Source organism: Hoplias malabaricus, chromosome 2, assembly GCF_029633855.1.
Source record: "Hoplias malabaricus isolate fHopMal1 chromosome 2, fHopMal1.hap1, whole genome shotgun sequence".
Classification (NCBI taxonomy): domain Eukaryota; kingdom Metazoa; phylum Chordata; class Actinopteri; order Characiformes; family Erythrinidae; genus Hoplias; species Hoplias malabaricus.
The window spans coordinates 31,388,425-31,414,598 of NC_089801.1; the positions used below are offsets into that span (position 1 = coordinate 31,388,425).

The 26,174-nt window shown below is 40.2% G+C and overlaps 1 protein-coding gene across 2 annotated transcripts in view; it reads left to right on the top strand.

The window, feature by feature from the left end:
- dab2ipb (DAB2 interacting protein b) overlaps positions 1 to 26,174 on the top strand; it is a 113,103-nt gene that overhangs the window by 34,064 nt on the left and 52,865 nt on the right. The window contains exons 2-3 of one of the 2 annotated variants that reach the window (XM_066658559.1): positions 3,891 to 4,000; positions 12,135 to 12,253. In XM_066658559.1, the coding sequence (XP_066514656.1) occupies positions 3,926 to 4,000; positions 12,135 to 12,253 (194 nt within the window). In that variant the 5' untranslated portion in view covers positions 3,891 to 3,925. Of the gene's footprint in view, positions 1 to 3,890; positions 4,001 to 12,134; positions 12,254 to 18,833; positions 18,968 to 26,174 lie in introns of those variants that run through there. The other variant, XM_066658566.1, reaches the window with a different exon arrangement.

Sequence of the window (26,174 nt, forward strand, 5' to 3'; positions counted from 1 at the left end):
CGGAAGACCGGGAAACACCACCACCTTCCAGCCCACAGTGCAGGAAGTGTGTTTTCTGACCCTGTGGATGTGTGTTTTTGTCTGATCCGAGGCTGAATGTTGCTTGGATTGGGTTCTGCGTGGTAACATCAGGAACGACACAGCTTGATTTTTTTCCTTCCTAAGAGAGATGTTCAATATCCAAACATTTACAGGCTCCCGCTGTGAACACAGCTGTTCAGTTGTAAACACACAGCTTCTGTAATCTCCACTGAAATGGATTGCTCTGCATATGAGCCTAAGGTCACCATGTCCAGTGGTAAGCATCAGCGAAAGGAGTTTAAATCCATAAGCATTGGATGTGGAGCAGTGCAGCTGCAATCTCTGGAGTGACAGACCTCACTTTTGGGATGAGATGGAATGGTTCTCGTGATCCAGAAATAATCATACACCTTCAGTTATTGACCTCACTAATGCTACCATATCTGAGTGTGAACAAAAATCAAAAATCAAAAAAAGTATGCCAACACCTAATATAAAGATTTCCCAGAAGAATGAAAGCTGTTTCTTGAGGAATGTTGAATAAAAAGAGGTGTCCAAAAACTTTTGGCCACATAGCATATGCACTCTGGTCCACTTCTCACTTTGGGAGAGAGAATGTGCAAGTAATTTTTGCACTGTGGTTGGCATTAGTTACAGGCCAAGACTGCAAATATGTGCAATTCTTTGTGTGTATGTGTGTGTATGTGTATGTGTATGTGTGTGTGTGTGGGTGTGTGTGTGTGTGTGTGTGTGTGTGTGTGTGTGTGTGTGTGTGTGTGTGTTTTTTTACAGCAGATGTTATTACAGATGTTGGTTTTGTGTTCATATTTGTGTCACATTTTTACCATGGCAACCTTCAAAAATCCACTACCATGTACCTTATAGACATAATTGTACTTCACGTACTGTACCTGTTGTTATATTATCGCATTGTATGTAATAATAGTGCAATATGAAAAGAATTTAAATTGTAATGCTTATTCCAACATTAATGATTGTGACAATAAAAAACACCCAATAAAATACACCCAATAACCACTTATAATACAATCCAAGGACCTTGTTTTTATCATTAAATACCCCAATCAGCCATAACATTAAAGCCACCTCCTTTTTTCCACACTCATTGTCCATTTTATCAGCTCCATTAACCGTATAGGAGCACTTTGTATTTGTACAATTACAGACTGTTGTCCATCTATTGCCCTGCATACTTTGTTAGCTCCCTTTCGCCCATTCTTTAATGATCAGGGTCCCCACAGCGCCAACACAGAGTAGGTATGATTTGAATGGTGGGTCATTCTTAGCACTGCAGTGACACTGACGTAGTGGTAGTGTTAGTATGTGTTGTGCTAGTACGAGTGGATCAGACACAGCAGTGCTTCTGGAGATTTTAAAGCCTTCAATGTCACTGCCGAACTGAGAATAGTCCACCCCCCAAAAAATATTCAGCCAACATATGGGCTACTGCCTCTGACTTTACATCTACAAGGTGGACCAATGAGGTAGGTGTGTCCACTACAGTGTTCTCCTTTTGTCTTGACACCCGACATTATGCCTACTAGTTGGCTTTGTATTATAAATATAATAAAGTCATAATGTCATGATGTGTAATAGGAATGTTATGCAATGGCCAGTTTATGACATTTTTATGAGTTATCATTCTTACAGTCAAATGTTAGTATTGTTTTCTGCTCCCACTGACAAGGCCTGGGTCTTGATCCTGGCTATGAGAAACTTCACAGCTGTCTTGGCAGCACACAACTGGGTCTGGAACTTGAAGACTGGAGTCTTGCATGAAGCTGCCTTGTGTGTGTGTGTGTGTGTGTGTGTATGAGTGTGTGTATATACGCGCTGACAGGTAGCATTGTTTCCTCGAGCCAGAGAGCCAAATCATTCTGAATTCTCACTGCGCCTGGGATCTAGTTGCCATGGGAACACCAGGGACATGAGATGTACTTTCTGACCGATGGGATGGTACCTGTCAATCAAAATGTCACTGATGACAATGGAGGGCTAATAGAAACATGTGTTCATGTTGTACCAGGGCAAAGTGGATCTGTTTCAATGAGGATAGTGCAAACAAGTCAAGTGCTGAAATCTTGCAAATGCTGTTTCTTAAATGTGTGTGTAGCATGTGTACTGTGTGAAGTGTGTACTTCCTAGAGCTGGTACTCTGGTCAACTGGCTAAATGTGCTTTCAAGGTCAGCTTGCAACAGAACTCTCTGTGAAATTAAATGAAGAGGACGCAACAAGTAGGCACTGAACATTTTACTGGATTTCAAATTGCCCGAGCTATTCATTCTTCACTTTGTGGTGCCTCTCCTTTCAACTTAAAGGGTCAGTCAGGGAGTTTTACCTGTGCAACCCTTTACCCTTTAAACAATATTTATCGGCTGTTTTATACTGTGAAGGATGTTTTCTCTATTTCTCTCTCCTTCTGATAAACTATCTACTCCTTATCAGACACAGACACTTAATGTGAAAGCTGTCTTCTCTCCTAACACACCGCTGATCTTTCAATTGTGAACTTTTCCTCAATTTCCTCAACTATTTCAACAAGACCTTATTTGAACCTCCTCTGACAATGCCAAAGCTAAGCTAAACTCGTGTATATATTTATTTATTCTTCCCTAAACCCAGTGATTTCAGGTGGACTCTGGGCCCACTGTGACCCTGGTTAAGATGAAATGATGAAAGTGTGAATAAACACACTAATGCATGTATTACAATGTATTTTGCATAATAAACACATACTAAATATTTACAGGGCGGCACGGTGGTGCAGCAGGTAGTGTAGTAGTCACACAGCTCCAGGGATCTGGAGGTTGTGGGTTCGATTCCCGCTCCGGGGGACTGTATGTGAGGAGTATGGTGTGTTCTCCCTGTGTCCACGTGGGTTTCCTCCCACAGTCCCAAAACACACGTTTGTTGGTGGATTGGCGATTCAAAAGTGTCCGTAGGTGTGAGTGTGTGTGTGTGTGTGTTGTCCTGTGAAGGACTGGCGCCCCCTCCAGGGTGTATTCCCGCCTTGCGCCCAATGATTCCAGGTAGGCTCTGGACCCACCGCGACCCTGAACTGGATAAGCGGTTACAGATAATGAATGAATGAATATTTACAGTTATACAAATTTACTCACGTCAACCATCTGGATACTTTATCCATGGGGAAAATGCAGAGAAATGTCTTCAGATTGTTTGACCTAATTTATCATAAGCTTAGAACATACAACATACACGTTCTCAAAATTATAAATATAAATCACCATAGAAGCACTGTAGTGCTGGTCAGTCTTGGCCTATGCGTGATTACATTGCTCAGACCTAGTGTACGAATGTTCTGTGAGGAGTGTACCATTATGACACATGAAATGTAGGTTATCATGTTACATATATGGGAAGGTCATTTTACATGCTGGGTCAGTGTCAACCCCGCTGACCCTTTACGTTCCCCTTTTCTCTGTGTATGCTTGATAACATGCCTCAAAATGTCTCACATTCCATACACAGTAGACACACACTCTGTACCCAACAGAAAAACATAGGACATGCTCAGATTTGCCTGCTAAGTGGAGATAAGACAAGGCCTATGAAATAGATCCTTTTGTATTGAGTTCCACTAGATTCTCTTTGTGATTCTTTGAGATTGTTTTATAATAAAATCTGATCTGAAAATTTGTTTGTTATGCTGATGTTTTTGCTGCGAATATAACCCTCATCTTAGTGTTTCAAATCTGATGTGTACTACTTCTGAAGCTGTTCTCCAGGTGTTCAGAATATTAATTTTTAATGCCATCATTCTCTCTCTCTCTCTCTCTCTCTCTCTCTCTCTCTCTCTCTCTCTCTCTCTCCTCTCCTCTCTCCTCAGATTCTCCCCCTGAGAAAACAGGACGGAGGCGCAGCATGCCAGGCACTGCCCCTGAAAAAGCCCCGCCCACAATGGAGCCCACAGCTGCTGCCACACCCTTCAGAGTCACTGTACGTTTGTATCTTAGTATTTCTAATGTAATTTTCCATGGTTTAGTCGTTACATTCTGATGCCAGTCCACCTTAAATTGTGCAGCAGTTACAGTTTCAATCAAAATAATTCAACTCTAACCTAAACCTATTTTGCCATTTTGCAAGAAGAACAAATTACAATATTTCAACATAACTAATAGTCATTTTACCCACAGTCCAAAAACACATGTTGGAAGGTGGATTGGCGACTCAAAAGTGTCCGTAGGAGTGAGTGTGTGAGTGAATGTGTGTGTGTGTGTGTGTGTGTGTGTGTGTGTGTGTGTGTGTCTGTGTTGCCCTGTGAAGGACTGGCGCCCCCTACAGGGTGTATTCCCGCCTTGCGCCCAATGATTCCAGGTAGGCTCTGGACCCACCACGACCCTGGACTGGATAAGCGGTTACAGATAATGAAAGAATGAATGAATAATAGTCATTTTAAATAACTACTGCAGTCTCAGAATTATTCGCCCTCTTAAATAGAATCCTTAATAAGAGCATACACTGGTAATACATCATTCATGACTTGAATCTGGTGTATTGGAGGTAAAACAGAATAAATACCTGAACTGTCTAGAGGTTTGCTGAATGTGATGTTTGATCGGGTGTTAGAAATATGGCTATAGAGCATAGTTTCAGGTCTGAGTGGTGCATGCCTAGATGAGAGCAAAGTAGCAGGGACTGTTTGTGCCTGAACCCACTGGTAGCTCTAAGGTTGGCTAATGCCATATAGCAGTACTTGATTTGAGACAAAACGTGTGTGTGTGTGTGTGAGACAGAGTGTCGTTTGACTAAAGTGAAGGTGGTCTGGACTCCAGATGACTCCCCTGTGTTGCAAATGTTCACCACATCTTTTGCTGAAACACTTCACACACTATTTGCACATGGCTGTGTGTGTGTTTGAAGTTAAAGTTTGAAAGCTTCTCTGGTTTCCCTGAGCCCTAAACAAAAATTTTGAGGAAAGCAAATTTCCTACTTTATGTGGTAAACTTAGGCTGAGGCAGTGGGTTTTTTCATTTTCATTAAACGTATCCACCCTTATAAACACAATAACATGCACCAATAACACAAACAAGGCTTTGATTCTCAGTCTGAGGATAGATCTGACAGGCTGGATGTAGTCTATGCTGTACATGGTTACTGACAACATTCACCACTTAAAGGAGCAATAAGTTATTTTACATCTTTATATTTCTTCTGTAGAATGCAACTCGTCCTTAAGCCAGTCCTGAAGGGGCCTGTTTATTCTCCACTGTGGAGGTCTCTACATAGTGGTGGCCATATTTAAAATAAATTTAGTATGAAATCTTGAATATATCCATGCAAATACGCCTGACCCCAAACATTGTATTATTATTTACTGTATTAATAAAGAATTGGAAAAAATCAACATAAATAATTAAAAAATAAAAAGTTATGACATCAATCCTAAAAGAAGAATATTTTTTTCACTAAACAGTAAACATAACAATCAGCCTTGACATCAAAAGGACATTGTACTACACTCATTGTCTATTTTATCAACCCCTCTGACCATATAGGTGCTATGTGTAATGTACAATAGTCCAATTGTTGTTCTGTATATTTTGTTACCCCACTTTCAGCCCGTTCTCCAGTGGTCAGAACCAGAACACCAGAGAACTGGTATTATTTGGATTTGGAGTACGTATGTGGATTGTCCTGAGCACTTTGGTGACATGGACGTTTTGGTAGTGTGTTGGGTTGGTACAAGTGGATCAGACACATCAGTGCTGCTGGAGTTTTTTTAACTTAACAGTATCATTATACTTCATCGACCAAAACAATCCAGTCAAAAGCATCCTGTGTCCACTCTTTAAGAACCAGAAGATGACCAACACAAACTGTGCAGCAACAGATGAACTGTTCTTTGTCCGATGGAGTGGCCAATTATTTCATACCACCACATCAGTATCACTGCAGTCTGTAATTGCAGAATAATAAAGCACACTTGTATGATCAGTGGAGAGGATAAAATGAACAATGGGTTTAGAACAAAGGCTCTCAATTTAATGCTATAGCCAGTTGGTGTAAAATAAAGTTCCCACAACAATCCCATGTGGTCATGACCCCTAGGTGTAAATTTGTTTAATACAGTCTACACCAACTGCAAAGACTAAAACTGAACAAAACAGATGGGAAAGGCTTTGCTTCTGGTCATACGCAGGCTGTTTGTGATGGACTTAGCTGCACACTTTTGCCCCCACTGTACACAAGTTGGTATTGCAATTACTTTAATAAACATAAAGTTGGGTTTCTGAAGGATTCACTGTCACTGAGAGAGAGAGAGAGAGAGAGAGAGAGAGAGAGAGAGAGAGAGAGAGATCCATTAGATTCTCTTTGTCTTTCTTTGAGATTTGGGCAAAAATAATTAATTTTGCTTTGATGTTTCTCTAGTTTTTCTAGTTATTTTATTGGACTGTAAAAATTGACTGAATATTTTGAATATTTTGATTTAGACAGAAAGAAAGGCTTTGGAAAGCTGATGTTTAGTTTTTAGTCCATATTAGTTGAACCTGTACTGGGTTTGCCTTTTAAGTATCACTCATATTCTATTCTGTTTGGTGTCTGACATATATGTCTATATTATTTGATATAGAATTTTATATCAAATAATATAGAATTTGATGTAGAATTTTATATATTATATCATTCAAAATGGTTCTTTTAGTAAATGCATTTATAAAAGGGTTAAACACACTCGTAGTCAAATGTTTGAGTACCCTAAATGATGAGATATTATCTACAGATAGCATTTCTACATGTTGTAATGCACAATTAATGTTTATTTACTGAACTGAATAAAACCCAAAAAGTGACCTGTGCAAAGATCATAGCTTAATTTTCTCCCAATATGTTTTTATTCATTATCTGTAAGCGCTTATCCAGTTCAGGGTTGCGGTTGGTCCAGAGCCTACCTGGAATCATTGGGCGCAAGGTGGGATTACACCCTGGAGGGGGCGCCAGTCCTTCACAGGGCAACACACACACACACGGACGGACAGTTTTTGAGTCGCCAATCCGCCTACCAACGTGTGTTTTTGGACTGTGGGAGGAAACCAGAGCACCTGGAGGAAACCCACGCGGACACGGGGAGAACACACCAACTCCTCACAGACGGTCACCCGGAGCGGGAATCGAACCCACAACCTCCAGGCCCCTGGAGCTGTGTGACTGCGACACTACCTGCTGCACCACTGTGCCGCCCAATATGTTTTATGCTTTCACTTATTTTTACTATCTTGACTAGTAAAACCATTCTAGTCAACATAGTAAAAGTTAGCAAAGCCCTAACTTTTTGCACGTAAAAAAGAAATCTTGGTCCCATCTCGTTCATCAGCATTACAGATTTAGAACTTATTTCCCCAAAATAAATGCCATCATGCCAAATGATAACATCTTAAAAGTGGTTTAGGTGTAAGTCATCATCCTTATTCAGTATGTGCAGATGTAAGAATATGCATGTAGTCCCTGCCTCTCTCCACCCATCCCTCTGAAGATGTAACAAACCCAGGCAGCCTAAAATCATCCATTTGAGATTGTCTGTGGCACATTACAGTTTCCAAGAGCAAAATGCTCAGCAAGGACACGGACTATTTCATAAAATGTTCAGCCATGTCACTAACTGTTTCTTGACATTTGTAATACATCTTCCAGCATAAACACCACACAGACACGTTCACAAGGTTAAACATTTGATTTGGAGAGGGTCGTTTAATTTTTTATTTATTCATTTATTTATTTGCATTTAAATATTTATGAACTTTTCATTGCTATCACCGTTTGACATTAGAGAAATGTTCAGACAGTGCTGAGAACTTCTTTTTATCACAGGCTCCTGAAGAAAAGGAGAGAAGGCTTAAAATATCTAGAGAGAGAGAATGGTATTTATAGCCCTACATTTTAACAGGCTGCTAGTCGGAAAGAAATGACAGTTTGCCCAAACTGTTGAGTCATAATTGTGTGTGTGTGTGTGTGTGTGTGTGTTTGAGATTATCTCCTCCAGTGTCATTCAGAATGAGTTTATTTGTTGCTATGCTGTTTCATTAAAGTGATACATATCCATTTTTGTGGCCTGTATCAAACTAATGACGGCGGTGTATGTACTGTGGCTAGTATTGTTTTTACCAAAGAGATAGAAAGACATGGGGAAATATTGTCAGATTATTTAATCAAGCATGTATTAAAAAGATTGAAAGGTGCCCGAGTAAATTCCCATTTCAGATGCAGACGGAGGTCAGCTGTTGTTCTAAGGATTGCAGACAGGGGGCAACAGTGGACATTTCCAAAATGGCCAAAGAGTGAGAAAACAGTTTCAATCCAGCCTCTGCTTCTGGGTGGATTTGTCTTGTTGAGAACAGAAAGCAATTACACTAAACGTCTAAAAGTTTCCAGACACCTGCTCATCTAGTGATTTGTTTTCTGAACTCAAGGGTGTTTTGTCCCCACATGCTACAGTAACAGATTTTAATCGTCTGGGAAGGCTTTACACTAGATGTTGGGATATTTCTGTGAAAATCATGTACAGCTGTTCCAGTTTCCCATTTAGTCTTTCCATGAAGATTTTAGAAACTGTGTGTGCACATTTAAACACCAGTGTCCATAATATGTACATAGACTTATAATGTGTGTCTATAAATGTTTGGCCACAGTGTATGTGGTATGCTAAAGAGTGGCAGGAAGAGATAAGGCTTCTACCTTGTGCCCTTGAGAAAACCAAGGGAGCAAACAAGACTAAATTGAAAAAGATTAAGCGCTGTTTGAGAGAGAGTTAAGACATTTGCTGAAGTGGAACCATGTCTTTGCTAGAATGATTTTCAGTTGTCTTTCATTTTATTCAGAGAATAGTTGATGGCATACTGATTTGAAATGAGGTTTTCGTTTATTCATAGTTAGACTATGAATAAATATTATAGACACTACAGACATTTTCCTTGATCCCATTTGTAACTGAACTGAGGCTTTGAGAAAGGGCAGCATAGGTCAGAATAATAAGGCAAAATGTTTCAGTAGTTAATACTGATGCAGGGTCATGAAATTTCAGTGATCATAGGTTTTTAACCTTGGACCAATGGTGTGTTCTCACTGTGTCTGCATGGGTTTCCTCCGTGTGCTGTGTATTCATCCCACCGTCCAATTACATGCGTTGCTATTTGGATCATATAGTGGGTGAAGTGGGTGAATACGTGAAACTCTCCACAGGTGTGTGTGTGTGTGTGATTGACTGGGATGAAGGTGTGAAATTGTCCACATTGTGCTCCAATGGTTCTGGGTAGGCTTTGGACCCAACAAGAACTTGATTAAAATGAAGTGGAAGTACAGAATATGAATGACTGAGTCAATGATTGTTTGAAATATGGCTGTATCCACATGAAGGTTTATTCAAGGACTACAAATCAACTTAATATTTTCCTGTTAGATGCCTTTGTAAACATTTTAATCAGTTGTATAAATATTGTATGCTATATTTTGGTGGTAAAAACTCATTTAACTTCCATTATATCAATCCAATTATATCAATCTCAAATGTAACAGATATAAATGCCATAGGATACAATCTTAGGCCTAGCTGAACAGATTCAGGAATGATATACACAGCCACACACTCACAGATGGATAGATATCTCTGGACTCCAGGGTCTGATGTTTTCAACATCCCCCAGTTTTCCCACACTGCATGTCACGGCATACTGCAGGGATGGGGACGCTGCCGAGGAAAGCGTGGGAATCAACCTATAGGCACCTAATTTTCAGTCTAGAGTGGCTGCTTTCTTGCTTGTCCTGGAAATACCTGGGGTTTTCAGGTATTCCAGAGCTGGATCAGGTGTGAAGTGGAGTGGAATACTGAACACAATTGGATCCTTTGTTCTTTGAATGGACATCAAAGTCTTTGTGTAGAACAAGAGTAAAGACTTTTGTAAGAAAATTATTTTAAAAAATTATACTAATAAATAAATACATTACTGCCTCTCCCCTTCACTCAGCACAGTTTGGGGGTGCCCTTACTAATGGTTGGAGTTTGCAATGAGGAACCAATGACTATCACTTTTATATCTCACTCTTTGTTTTTCAATTATAATCTAGACTTATAAATTTAGAGCTCTGAATATTTGTTAGTGTGGACAACTGCTATTCCTATTTGTGTTTTTGTTGGGGATTTTAAACACGTCATGCAGCAATATATACACAGCCAAAACATCTTTATTGTGCAGTTTGTGTTCTTGCCTCTTCCAATTTCCATCCATTTCCATCTATTCAGAGCACTTTCACAATGTAATTGATTGGTGTGCTGTGATTAGACTGTGATTAGGAGCGTGTTCGTTTGGACAGAGTAATCGCGTGAGGGTTTGGGGGGACTAATTACACAGAATATGCAAATGTTGTTATCGTGAGGAAAGCAGGCGCCTGACTGTTTACAGCCTCTTTAAATCAGAACGTTCATTAACATTGTACTGTAGGTGTTTTTTCACAAGTCTCTATCTCTCTCTCTCTCATATAAACCCATAAAAAGTCGGGACAGTTTTTACCAATGCAGTAAAGAAGAAATAAATGTCCATCCATCCATTATCTGTAACCGCTTATCCAATTTAGGGTCGCGGGGGGTCCAGAGCCTACCTGGAATCATCGGGCGCAAGGCGGGAATACACCCTGGAGGGGACGCCAGTCCTTCACAGGGCAACACAGACACACACACATTCACTCACACCTACGGACACTTTCGAGTCGCCAATCCACCTGCAACATGTGTTTTTGGACTGTGGGAGGAAACCCACGCGGACACGGGGAGAACACACCAACTCCTCACAGACAGTCACCCAGAGCTGGAATCGAACCCACAACCTCCAGGCCCCTGGAGCTGTGTGACTGCGACACTACCTGCTGCGCCACCGTGCCGCCCTAGAAATAAATGTAATATACTTAATTTTATTTATACATGATAAAAGACAAAGAAAATATTGTCACACAGCTCCAGGGTTCTGGAGGTTGTGGGTTCAAGTCCCGCTCCGGGTGACTGTCTGTGAGGAGTTGGAGTGTTCTCCCTGTGTCAGTGTGGGTTTCCTCCGGGTACTCCGGTTTCCTACCACAGTCCAAAAACACACGTTGGTATGTGGATTGGCGACTCGAAAGTGTCCGTAGGTGTGAGTGTGTGTGTGTTGCCCTGTGAAGGACTGGCGCCCCCTCCAGGGTGTATTCCCTTGCCTTTAATGATTCCAGGTATGTTCTGGACCCACCGTGACCCTGAACTGGATAAGCGGTTACAGATAATGAATGAATGAATACCTGTAACTTAATAAAAAGAGAAGCTTGTAGAGAATTTACTAGTTGTGACAGGTTTGCAAGTGAATTTTTTGCCTGTCCTTGATGAATACAAGACTTGATTCCCCTCTTTATGATGCCCCATATATTTTCAATAGGAGACAGATCTGTACTGCACTCTGTCTACAAACCCACGCTGCAAAACTCATGTAGAAAGAGGCGTGGAATTGTGCTGCTGAAATAGACATGAAAATAGAAATGAAACATTGTCCTGCAAAATAACAGTATAAGCCACCGCTTAAATGGCTTAGGTAGGCCTCATGTGGCCTTACGAATAACCACATACAGTAAAATGTTACCGCATGTTTCTGAAAGTACTGACCCCTTGTTTTCCTTTTTCCTTGTTTTTCCAGGTGTTTTCTCTCTTTTACCATGTTTTCTGTTGCTTTTCTCCAAGGGCTGAACACTAATGATCAGCAGGGTTTCTGCACATTCTTGACCTCCATTGCACTTATGTCCTTGTCTTTCCTTCCTACTGGTGTCTATCTCTCTATTACTTCCTCCCTCTCTCTCTCTCTCTCTCTGCTCCCTCAGTTTTACCCTGCTGTCTCCATGGCAACCTCTGCTAGAGGAAGCTGACTCCTGAGCGAGGAAAAAATGTGACAGGAGGACGCACGTGGAAAAGGGAAAATATAAATCAAAGAATTAATGAAATAATTACATTTCAAGATGTGATTATGTCCAATGATGTGATTATGTCCTTTGTGATAAAATATCACAAATATTTTTTTCCTCATCCTCCATCCCCTCTCTCCCTCTCTCTCTCTTTCTCCCTAATTAGGGTTTCCTGAGCCGCAGGTTAAAAGGATCTATAAAGAGGACCAAGAGTCAACCCAAACTGGATAGAAACAGCAGTTTCAAACACATTCTGCCAAGCTTCAGACCCATAGATAATGACAGGTAAGAATCTGAGATCCTTTTATTAAACAATAGTATGGACAAAGGTCAGACTTATCCTAAATACTTTCCAGAAACCAAAATACGTTTGGTGCATCAGTATTAGCAGAGTGTCCCCAGTATGAATTTTCTGGTGAAAATTTGTTCACAGCGTTTTGCAGTGGGTTTTGTGTCATATAACTTTGGGTATAATTAGGGTGACCATATTTTGGTTTCCAAAATAGAGGACACTTGGGGCAGATAATCACAGGCCTTTAGGGACAGATAATATTCCTTTCCATTTAACTTAGACAATAATAACAAACAATAACAAACTATAAAAATTAAAATACTTGATCTTGTCAGTTGCTGAGTGTATGTCTGATCATGGAAAACCTGTTATTTTGTGTTCATAACAAACTACAAAACTGAAGCCCCATTAAAGCAACTATTAAAGCAACTCATTTACCAGAAACCAACAAGATAACATTTTAACTTTTTCTAAAATTTCTAAAACCAAGCAAATTAACATATTATCAAACCACATACTTGATAAAGGAACAGGGCATCACTGGGAACTAGATACTTATTACTGACCTGTATTATTTGAAACAGTTAGCCTGCATGCTAAGCTGACACTTTTCTCCAGCACTATGAATTACCTCAGATAGCCTTTATCCTCTAAAATTCTCAGTGGGGCTACTAGTGCTAGTAAAGTATATCACTAGCCTAGCATGTTAATTGTTCTCCAAGCCATATTTGACATTTTATTGGATATGTCCCAGTACTAAATACCAATTATTATTGATATGTTTTAGCTAACTGCTAAAGTCCAAATATATCAACAATTTTGTAGCTAAAAGTTTCCTTTCACTAAAACATACTTATGTAATGAGCATATTGTAGTATCACCTCAAACATTCATTCATTCATTCATTCATTCATTGTCTGTAACCGCTTATCCAATTCAGGGTCACAGTGGGTCCAGAGCCTACCTGGAATCATTGGGCGCAAGGCAGGAACACACCCTGGAGGGGGCGCCAGTCCTTCACAGGGCAACACAGACACACACACATTCACTCACACACTCACACCTACGGACACTTTTGAGTCGCCAATTCACCTACCAACGTGTGTTTTTGGACTGTGGGAGGAAACATTTCAAAAAGTTATGAGAAATTTTGCTTTAAGATAAAATAAATTTGTTAACATTGTCTATGATATACAAAAGACATTAACAGTTTTAAAAAATGTTTACATGGGAGACTTCTGCTGTCTGCTAAATGTATTGACAACACTGTTTATCTGGTCCTTGTGTAGAAGATACAAGCTGATGAAAGTCAATTGGGGCTTGAGTTCCAGTTTTGACAGCTGCAACTGAAGTAGAAATGAGGGTTTTTAAATGTGTGTTTGCATGCTGAGACTTGGCGAGTGTATGTGTGTGTTTGACAGGTAGCTGGTTATCGAGGTCACTGTTGACACGCTGTGAAAACTGACAGTGCTTTACACTGCAATCTGTCGTTCCTCTATCCCTCCACCATCCCTTCTCTTCCACACTCTCTTATAAATTATTCTCATTTTAGACCTGTCAGATTTTTCTGCTGTTTCATTTCCATGCCTCAGTACTTCTTGTCTTTTCAATAGGAAGCATGTTTGGAATTAGCATCATTGGGTCATGATGGATTGGACCATTCATTGGCTGTGGTTATATTAACAGGTAAAAATAGATTGGTGGATTGTGTACCATAATGGATAACATTGATAACCACTTCCTAGCTGGAGTATCCACACCATGCCATACTACATAATACATTGGACAAGATTCCTAACTGTACATTAGCTTACTTTTATAACAAAATTAGAATGGGAAGTTGGTCAGGATAAGAATGCCTTTTTTAAGCTGTAATGGGCTTAAAAAAATAAAATAGTTTATTAATGATACATTTTGCCATCAGGCATCTGTGGTATCATTAGCATAATGTCATTTTATATGCTAATGCTAGTATATAAATGTGATGGCAAAAGGTGTGGTAGAATTAGCACAAAAGTATAAATTCTGTAGCCACTTATAAGCTTAAAATTGGATCTAAACTCTCTTACAGTCCCATATGCATTTTAAGCAATTACTCATTCCCTGTTCCAAGTTCTCAAACCACAATGTTTCCCCCTGTTGCATCATGTGTCATAAATCCTTGCTATGTTCCTCATTTTGTTGCCAAAGCATCAACATTTCTTTTGCTATTTTTAGCCAAAGCTTGGCCTCAGTGATTCTTATTTCTTTGCCTTTTTGTGAGGTTTGAGCCTCACCTTACAGATTCTCCTTTAGTTCCAATCTCAACAAAAGCCTTGGGTCCTTTCTTGAGTTAGTCTGGTCATTAGCTGTTAGCATGGTCTCTGTTGGGATTTGCATTAGCTGCTAACTTTTCTTTGAGATTTTCTGTGAGGTAAAACAGCAGAGTTAGCGAGCTAACCCAAACCTAAAGCTCCAAGCAGCTCATCCATTCGTTCTCCAAATGAGATTATATGCGTGTGGATATCTCTAATCCTGAAAGCATCTCCTTTAACTGGATTAAGTGGAGTAATTGTCTGTGTGTGGATAGCACCAGACTACTAGCCTGTTGTTGCTAATGGAGGTGGTGCTGGAGGAAGGGGGAAACACATCTGTGTTTCTATGTGGCTAGTCAACGGGAAGAAAGTTACAAAAAAAGTTGTCAAAGTAGGTGTATAATGATTAAACACTCCAGAGAGACCATCTACTAGCAATTGCCAGAATATAATCTGAAAAGGGGGCTTGTTCAAAGGCTAACACATTTTGTGTTTAAATTTTATATATTATTTTTTTGTCAGTATGCTAATTCGTGCTCTGCACAGATAGTTGTACCACACAATTCCAGTTCCTCGCTTTGGTTCCCTGTCCGTGAGGAGTTTGATGTGTTCTCCCTGTGTCTGTGTGGGTTTCCTCCAAGAGCTCTAGTTCTTTCCCAGACGCCTGTGACTGATGGGCGTACAGTGTGTATTCCTGCCTTGCACCGAGTCATTCTGGGTAGGATCCAGACCTACCACAGCATCCAGAGGATGAATTGGCTACAGAAGATGAATAAACAAATTTGTGTCTAAGTTTAAATTAAAATATGTAACTATGTTCCTATGTACCTCACACTCGATTATATATACTGCTGCTGTGTGTTTGTAAAATTTTGTAATTAGTTTGTAAATAGAGAATTCAGCTACTTTAAAGTGTATCCACGAATTCAATTGGGAAGTTTCTAAAATGTACAAAATGCTAATGAAAGGATAAAATAATGATGTTTGGTATTATTTAACTGAACAAATCTTCACCAGGAGGCCTGTGTTTAATGGGGAGATTTTTGTGAAGCCTGGAGTCTTGTGTCTTTCTCTTTCTTAGGGCTCCATTATTTGCTCTCTATCCCCCCGCCTTCCTTTATTACATAAATACAGCAATTAACATTGATTTCCAATGATTCCCTCCATTTCTCCTCTACTTCCTTTCTTACTATTCCCTTAAGTAGCAACTTGAGCTTTCTTTCTCTCTCTCTCTCTCGTTCATCCATAATGCAGTGGAGAAGGTTAGATTTTACTGTTACTCTTCTCTGTTGGCACAGATGGCACTAAGACTCTAAGAAGGTAAGATGATATCAAGTGCAGCTTAGGCATTTAACCAAGATCAAGCCCTTTTTAAGAGAATCAGGGACAAATGGCTTGTTATTCTGCAGAACAGCGGTGGGAACCTAAGGGCCAGGGTCCCTCCGTTTGATCACAAACACCATTCCAACAATACCTGACAGAGCTCCATCACTCCAGAGAGTGCATTTCCACTGTTCTACTACCCAGTGCTTGGATGCTTTATACCCCTCATGCCAGTGCTGGGCATTGGGCATAGTGACCTTTGGGCATAGTGACCATTGGGCATAGCATCGAAATATAAATTCATACAGGGGCCAGTAGTGTTACACAGTTGTTTACCGTCACTTAGAAGAAGATTCAAGAGTGACTCTGTATGAATATGTAAAAGTGTATACTGTTCCATCCTGCTGTAACTCTGCTCTGTGCTCAGATGCTATTCAAGCGAAGAATATAATGAATACACAAGGTCGGATCACGCTGAGTTTCCCCCACTCAGGTCAGTTTCTTTGCGTAATTTTTCCCCTCCCTCTCTATCTGGAGCTGGAGAAAACCAATGTTGTCAAGGAAACAGTGATATCAGAACGCATCTCAGCACGACTTTATTGCTTCATAAATTTCGTCAGATAAAAGGAAAGATTAATACCTTGAAAAAGAGACATAAGGAGGCCTGAGTAAGAGCTCTTTATAATCATACTGTCAAGGCAACACTTGCTTTGATGAAATTATTCATAAAATAAAAGTCTCAAATATAATTGCTGTAATTTATGCATATTCCTATTATAATTCATTTTGTTTTGAAGCTGGAGGCATGTACAATGCAGGTCTAATAAAGTGGCCATACAAAGTGGGTGGCCAATAATTGGAAGAACAAAGTTAGTGTTTCTAATATATATAAGTACATTAACCATTTCTAATAATGTGTAGATGTACAGCACCCGTTATAGTGACATTCCTAAGCATCAGTGATTAAGTGAATGAGTTAGTTAATGAGTGGGTGAGTTAGAAGCCAGTTCCATGAGAGGAATAGAGGAAGATTCTGGTTTGTGGGATCTGTGGCCTACACCAAGTCATTCCCTGTTGGTTTCTGCAATAAAACTGTTTAGTAATTTAGTAATCCCCATGTACTTCATTCCTCAATATAGTGATTTTCAAGTCGGTGGGTGGCAGCTTAAACCTGATGATATGAGACGCTGATGTCAGACACTTGATTGTATTGTTTAGTATTTGACTTGAATTAGTTTGTTGTGGGAAATAAAATGTTTCCATAAATTTACACTGAGCTTGGACTGTATTTTAGCAGCACATGGCTTCAAACAGATGCATGTATTCAGTGGGGATGAGAGAGAGAGAGAGAGAGAGAGAGAGAGAGAGAGAGCATTTTATATAAGAATACAATGGAAAATGAGGTCAATGGCAAATAATACTTTACACTTTTATTAATTTCTTAGGTCTCTGCACTCTGTTTTATACACAATCTCTCTCTCTCAAACACACACACACACACACACACACACACATGTCTACTTATTTCGAAGCATGAACAACTTTCCTGATGTGGAGAGTGTTGGTGGTCTGCCAGGTATTCCATGGTTGTTACTGGTCCCATTTTTTTATATTTTTCAGTCCATTTTTCTACTATTTTACTTTCCTTATCCTTCTTCTGTAAGTGGATTATCTCACATAAACTACACAGAAACATGTCTTGAAAATGAATAACCTGTACTTAATGGAAAGGTTTGACTATAAACTGAAGAAATGATCAGTGGTCTCTGATTTGTCAATACGCACTGACACACATTATACGTTGGGTTTAGTTGGTCAGTCTCCGTGCTGTATGTACTTCTTGTACATCTTTTATTGTTAAGTGTTATTAAGTATAAGTGTTTTATAAGAGGATTCTGTGGAAGTTCAAAACACATTTGAGCAAGCCTCGACGTGCAGCATCTTCATATTTATTGCCTCTAATTGCGTGGCTGAATTGCTGGAAGGCATTTCATACTCCACTTTAAAAGCCTCACAAAACTCTTCTTTCATCTGTCTAGAAAATGAGCCCTACAAGCCTTTTTTTATTATTGTGAAAGAGGGGAGTGTAAGGTTTTCTTAGAAACGTTTTTCATCTTGGGAGTCTTTTGTTTGTCTTGAAGGCCTTTTAACCAAAGTAGGATCAGTCAAAAAAATTGCTATGGACATCAAATTGTACACAACTTATATAATCTCTATAGAAAAGTGTGACATACTTGAGCAGTTTTAATACCCGTATGCATAGGTTATGGAGGGTAAAAAGGCTGTGGAGAGGTGGACCTGCATTCTCTTGGATGATGACTTTTTATTTCTTATCTTTAAGATCAGCTGGAGTGGTGTTTGTGATCCAGAACTAATCAGGCCTCATCGGTACCAGACTTCACTCACGTTAGACCTAAGTATGGCAGTAATCACACGTGCGCGCACACACACACATACACACACACACCAGGAGCAGCAGACAGCTGGTCCCTGTATTGACTACTTCGTCCTCATGCCCTGGAAAACACACACACACACACCCATAATGCAAGGATTGAGTAAAAATAAGAGAGAGACAGAGAGAGAAACTGTGTGTGGGTGAGTAAGAATGTGAAACATTTTACATGCTATTAACACCTCTAATGTAAGCACACAGTGAGAGAGACGGGGCCAGGGGGTGAAAGCAGAAATACATAGAGATACAGATAGAGAAAAAGGAGTTTGAAAGATGAGTGAAAGAACAGGAAAGAGAGAGAGAGTGTGTGTTTGTGTGTGTGTCACAGGGAACAGAAAAGAAAAGAGAGAGAGAAATGAGTCAGGCTGCTGCCCGGGAGGGGGCAGTAGAGAAAGACAGAGAGAGACTGTGTGTGTGTGTGTGTGTTTAGAGTGAGCCCCTCCTCCCTGTGAAAGGCAGGAGAACTGTGGGAGAGAGTGAGAGAGAGAAACAGATAGAGAGGGGGGAAATGGAGCTGTGAGAAGGACTCGTCCATCGCTCTCTCTATCTCTTCGTCCTTCCCCCATGCTCCTGTCTTTCTTTCCCTCCGTCTGCGGGCAGCCCGTGGTCGAGGAGCAGGACTCAGACGATGTCTGGTGAGTGTTTACACTGTGACATTATTAGAGATCTGAGGGTTATCAGAGATGGAGGTGAATAGGAGTGGCACAGAGCACAGCTCTGGAACCAAACACACACCTGCTTTGATCTGTGTCATTGGGAACTGTTTTATACTTCTCTCAAGCTTGGTACTGCCTGACTGGGAAATTCTGGCAGGTCACTACATGAATCACTGCTTTGGGTGTGTGTCTCTGTGTGTGTGTATGTATGTGTATGTGTGTCTGTGTGTGTCTTGCATCGAGTTTGTCATTTGACTTTTTGTACTAAAATCTATTACATTACAAATTAACGTGAACATCCGTTGCAAAAAAACACAAATATCAGTTTAAAATCAATATATATATTTCCCTGAAATAATATTAAAAATGTTTCCTCCTATTTGTAGATAATCTGTCTTATCTACAGTACAACAGATCCCATTAGCTGGATAATTTGTCTTATTTTATGCATTATTTTTTAAACAAAGGCAAAATAATCTGCTTTATAAATGATATACCTGTAGAATATGACGCTCAGAAATAGGTTTTATAATTTTATAACATCCTTTCAATTTCAGGATAAGAATTATCACATACTGTTTAGAATTTAAGATGATTACACACACACACACACACATATATATATATATATGTATATATATAATACATGAATATATATGGAATTCATTGTGGTTGGATGTGAATAACTCAGCTCTAGAAAAACATTTTTGAGAAAAAGCTGACAAAATAATTTAAGTCAAAATCCCCAAACAGTGTCTCTGAACCATATTCAAAGTAAATATATTTGATGTAGACACCATAGGACGAAGACATGGTGATGTCTGGCTCCAATCCCCATCGAAGTAAAAATATCTGAGACTCATAGCATTATTCACTTAATTATTGTGAAAAATCACAGGACTTCTCCTTTCAGTCTGAGTGGTCACTCTGTAATGGAATATGTTGGTACTGGTGGTGGATGTTGGTCATTTTGTGAGCAGAGTAAGCCTGAGGCTGGTGTGTTTGGCTGTTGTTAACTGGCATGTGATGATGAACTTTACCCCATTGGTGTATGAATCATCAAAGCACGGAGCTGAGCTATTCTTTTAACCTGGGGCAAAGAACATTTAATTACCTATTACTGATATAAAAGCCACCAATCACACACATGTATTTCATTTAGGAATTTATCATCCTACCTGTGCTGCATAAAATAAGAGCTGTTCAGTGTAACTAAACAGCCCAAAAAGAAATTTACTTGACCTTGGCTTTATGAGTGAATGGTTTGACTGGATTAATTTAGCCCCAGTCTCATATGAAATTCAGAAAGAGATATTGATTTTAGGTGATGATGCTTGGCCCCAACTAAGGCCAATCAATATGAGCTCTAATTAACACTTCAGAAAATATCAGGAAATACCATATGACAAAATAATAACCAGAACAATGTTAATTATTATGACAATTATTATTAACTTTAAATTATTGAGCCAAAAATCCAGTTACACCTTACTCTTGTTGTAGTCAGTCAGCAGATATTTTGCCTCTTTAGTTTAGCAGTAGAGCTACAAGGCTAACAGTGTTAATAAAGATGATTTGTCAGTTCTTACCTTAAGCATTTCTCTAAACACAGCCCATAAACGTCTATCAACTCCTAAACCCACATCCAAGGCTTTAGAAAGCTCTTGCAGACTTCACAATGTGGTGTGGTCAAGTGTGATTTTCAGTAAACTATCTGAACACAGCAGTCAGCCATTTTAGACAGCAGGTGGATAACATAAAACAAACATCAGAACCCAGACGTCAATATCCATGAACGTATTTGGGATTCCTGGGATTGTGGGAAAGCACAAAGTGCAACCAACCACCCCGGCTGAAATCTGGAGCTATGGAAACGATGTAACAGGTATGAATATAGCTGGGGGAAAAAAACATTGTTTGAGGGGTGGGGGGATGAATTTATTTTTAAAAAATCCAGAAAGTGTGTGTGTGTGGGCACTTTGATATGACCAACTCTGAAAACTCCCAGCCTCTGTCTTTTTCACTTTTACTGCCCTCCTCTCTCTGTAATTGCGCTGCCATAGCCAATCTCTCTCTTGTCTATTGATTTGCTGAGAGGTACTAAAGTGAGTGATTCTCTCGTTTCTCTACAAAAAAAAACAGTGACTGCAGGGATGGTTTGTCTTTCCAAGAGAGGGACACACACTCTAGGCGTTGGGACGACCTACCCAGGGCTTGACATTTGACTGGACACTTGGTGGAGTAACCAGACAGTGGTTTACCTCATCAAACTGCGGGCTTAAATATAAAATGTAAATATTCATAAAGCTGCACTATGTATTGTTTAATACCAAAGTTGTCTTAACTTGCAGACACTACGCTGTAATATTTTGGGCTAACATGTATTACAGACATACAGTAGTGTAAGGAGTTCATTACGAGAAAAGATGGAGTGAGTTTTGTTGGACTGGATGGATGGAAGGACAGACAGAAAGACAAGCTCATTAAAGAGGAACTCTCATTTAGAATGCTCTGGATTTCATGAAAGACGATAGCCTCCACAAGACAGAGATAGATCCAAGGCAGCTTGGCAGACTGGCAGAAACAGACAGACAGACAACTACAGGAAGAGAGAGACAGACAGACAAATTCAGACAGGCAGACGGACCAAGATAGACCCAATGAGACCACTACCGTTACCATATTTGTTGTGGATAGAGATAAACATGGCAGGTCAAATGATTTGGAAATACTTGGTCCTCAGGCAAGAGCGGACACAGGCAGTGGAGGCAAGGTAATGGACACAGAATTTGTGTCACAATGCCTAGTGAGTTGACTTCATGTCAAGAGGAATTTTATTTGCATTTTCTTGAGTTGTTTTCTCAACTTCTGCTGCAACAATAAACTATTATATTTTTGAACAATATGACTTCACCATATAGTCTGAATGTTGTGGGACCTGGCCATACAACATTTCTTCTGAAACAGAGGATATTACTGGAGAGTTTGTCCACCCTGTGCTACAGTAAAATGCCATTTCTCCACTGAATGGTACCTGGTCCCTGGTTGGTTTTCTACTACAATGGACATATAGTTGGTGGTGTTGCAATAAAACATCTCTACTATGAGCAGGAAACCACAACAGCAGCGGTAATGTTAAGTTTTGTTTACTCATCGTGAACTTGCATTTTGTTTTTGTTTATTGTGACTGAACACAGCTCAATGCATCGGTGGAGTTTTTTCATTGCTTGCTCGAGTCTGTCATCATCCACCAATCCACCTCTTCAAAAGACCATGGCGTAAGCTGCTGTAATTTGTGACATGAAAATAAATGCGATCTCTACTGTAGCTGGGAGATTTTGCAAAGGGCTAGTTTGTGCTGGATGTCTGTATTCCGGCAGTCAGCACTCTGCAATGTTTACATGTCATGATTTAGTCCTTATTCAATTTGCCTGGAATCCCAACTGTGAAGGGACAAAAAAAAGTTCCCATTCCAAGTACTTGATACCAAATTTGGAAAGTTTCTACTCTTCTGGGAACATTGCGTGATTAGAACTGCATGGCAGTAGGTATCCAAAAGGTAATGAATGGGGCTCCATCACTTCAGAGATCTCAATTCCCCAGTGCTCAATTGCTCACTTGCTCTAGTCAACTCTACGCACTGAGCTACTTCAGAGTACCTCATTTTATTTCATTATTTCAAGATGTGTGAACAACATCTGCATCCACAATGGATGGAGGTTGGTGTATGTAAAATAAAGCCTATCCCTGGCTCCAGTCCTCACATCAGTGCGAGTATAGCTGTACTATTCCCACTGCTGGTGACTAACGAGTTGACACTGTCCCTTCCCAAGGGGTTTGGCACTTCTGCTGCATGAATAAAACATGGAGGCAGTTCACCATGGTTGAGACATCCCTGAATTTTTCTCTGAAGCAATGGAGGCAAATGTTCTCTTTTTCCTCCAATAATCAAAGCTCTCTTGATTTGTGTGAGTGTGTGAGTGTGTGGGGCATATGTGCAGGCACACGTGTGTGCGCTCGTGTGAGCTTTATCTCTCTCTCTCTCTCTCTCTCTCTCTCTCTCTCTCTCTCTCTCTCTCTCTCTCTCTGTGGACGGTTGTATGGGTATAAGCCGCTTTTCCGGGCGGACGGATCCAGGGATGGGTGGGCGAGAGTGAGAGAGAAGAAGGAGGAGGAGGGATAGAGGGATCAGGGATGAATAGATGGATGGATGGCACAGTTAATGGACGGGTCTGGATAGAGGAGCTGCGGTTACATAATACCTAAATCGCACAAGACATGAGAGGGTGAGAGAAAAGAGGGATCATAGTGGGAGAGAGAGCAGTGTTGGAGGTAGCAGAGGAACAAGAGGGATGAAGGGAGAAAGATAAAAGAAAAGAGTGGAATAGAGGGATACACAAGAGACAAATGAGGAAGTGTTTGTGTGAGAGAGAGTGAGAACAAGACAGAAAAGAGAAAAGAGGGAGATTAAAACTGGGAGAAAAGAGGAGACCAATAGAGTGAGCAAACAGAGTGAGTATGCACTGAGAGAAAAGGACAGACAGAAAAGAGAGATGGAGAGACACAGACTAAAGAAATATTGAAAGAGAAGTGAGAGAGAGAGAAAAGAGAGGAGTGATTCCTGTTCTGCATTAGCATGAAAACCATCTTCATGTAGAATTCTACACTATTATATTAACATGAATGTAACTATAGCCATGACTTTGTAACACTTAAGTCTCTGTCATGTACCACCTGGCCCTGTTTGAATATTGTATGGTGAATAGACCAATATAAATGCTCCAAAACAAAGTCATTACATAAATTAAAGGGAAGGTTAAGAAGGGTGTTCCCTTCATGGAGGTACTAGGTTTTGATACAAGCCCGCCCCCACAAAAAAGGACAATATATCACCTGTGTTCTGATAGACTCCCCTGTATTTTGCCTTAATTAAATTGTTTTTAAATTCTTTTGTTGTGAAACACTCTTTATAACTTCAATCTGAATGGGTGGGACTAAACCACAGGCTACTTTTGTAGGTGTATAGATGTTATAACATGGGATATCAGACTAGAGATGACTGGAAACCAGTCATTGTCGAGGGCATGGCCGTAGCTGATCTCTATTTATGTTTCTTTCCTTCTGTCTTTTCTCCTCTTCCTTGTTTCTGATCTTTGTGGTCTTGGATGGAGGCATGAGGCGACTTGTCTGGAATGTCAGGCTTTATGGGCGTGCGAGCCCATGTTTTTGCACCCAGGACAAGTATCTCTCCGATCTCGTCTCAGCAGATGAAGCCCAGGATGATGTGTTGCGATTCAAAGTCACTTTCCCTTACATCTCGCTGGCATGCATTTAGATGCAGTCTTTGAGCAAATAGTAAACCCTGGGGCAAAACAAGAAACAAACACTGCAGTCAAAACAAAGTATAAATATAGACCTGTGTGTGAGATTGAGAAAATATCTTTTTTCTTTTGGTCCTGAGGCAGGTAAATAAATGTATGGAAAAAATTACATTTTTAGCGCTCATTCCTGCCATATTTCTGGATTCCAAATCTAAACGATTTGACACCACACTTATCCCCAGCCACAACACTGCTTCCCACTCTCAGAGGAAGCAGAGAAATGCAGTTAAAGGTGCAGATTCTAAACATAGATAGATAACTTTCTTAGTTGAACTTGTGTGAGAAAAATCCCTTGACAAATTCAGAAGTGACGATGCGCTTCACAAAACTTATTTGACTAGGGCTGTGCAAACTTCTACATATATCAGAAGGTTATTTGCATTTAACTAAAACTAAAACATAAAACATTTAATGGTAAAGAAATATATATATATATATATTCATTCATTCATTCATCCATTATCTGTAACCCATTATCCAGTTCAGGGTTGCGGTGGGTCCAGTTGGTGTGTTCTCCCTGTGTCCGTGTGGGTTTGGAATCATTGGGCGCAAGGCGGGAATACACCCTGGAGGGGGCGCCAGTCTTCACAGGGCAACACAGACACACACATTCACTCACACACTCACGGACACTTCTGAGTCGCCAATCCACCTATCAATGTGTGTTTTTGGACTGTGGGAGGAAACCGGAGCACCCGGAGGAAACCCACACGGACACGGGGAGAACACACCAACTCCTCACAGACAGTCACCCGGAGCAGGAATCGAACCCACAACCTTGTGTCTGTGTGGGTTTCCTCCGGGTGCTCCGGTTTCCTCCCACAGTCCAAAAACACACGTTGCAGATGGATTGTCGACTCAAAAGTGGGTGTGAGTGAATGTGTGTGTGTCTGTGTTGCCCTGTGAAGGACTGGCGCCCCCTCCAGGGTGTATTCCCGCCTTGCGCCCAATGATTCCAGGTAGGCTCTGGACCCACCGTGATATATATATATATATATATACACACACACACACATATATATATATATATATATATTTCTGTGGTATATTCATGTATATAGTCAGTTGTAAAGCGGTAGAAACAAATACACATTGTGACATTGCAAGAATCCTGTATGTAACTGTGTAATTATACAATAGGAGACAACATGAAAAGACAATGATGATAACTGTGATGATAACATTTGATTATGGATTGACTTTGATTATGGATTTACTGTGGAAGTGTGTGTGTGCATGTGCATGTGTGTGTTTGTGTATCAGGAATATATAATACTTTGGGGACCCTCATCTATTTATATGCTCATATTGTGGGGAATTCACTTACTTGTGGGGACTTTAAATTATGGGGCAAATACAAGTTAAGGGGACAGTTAGGCTTACGGTAAAGTGTAAGGGATTGTCTAGTACTAGATATGGTTAAGGTTAGGAAATGGCTCCACAAAATGAATGGAAGTCTATGAATTGTCCTCACAATTCACAGAAACAAACTTGTGTGTGTGTCAAACTCACCATGGCAAGCCCACAAGTTTATCTATGGTTAGCCTTTAACCAGCTACTAGAGTAAATACAAAAGAGGCAACTGTATGCTTAAGGTAAGTGTTTGTGTTTGTGTGTGTGTAGTCTGCCCCAAAATCATTTACCTACTGATGACCATGGATATGCCCCAATGTGACCACACACTGTCAATGTGAATGTTCTCACTGTCTTTGATGAGTGTACAGCTTTGATTTCTCTTTGACTGTCCGTATGGAAATCTGGCCTCTGTTCTATCGCTGTGATGTAGCAATATTGATATAGTGGAC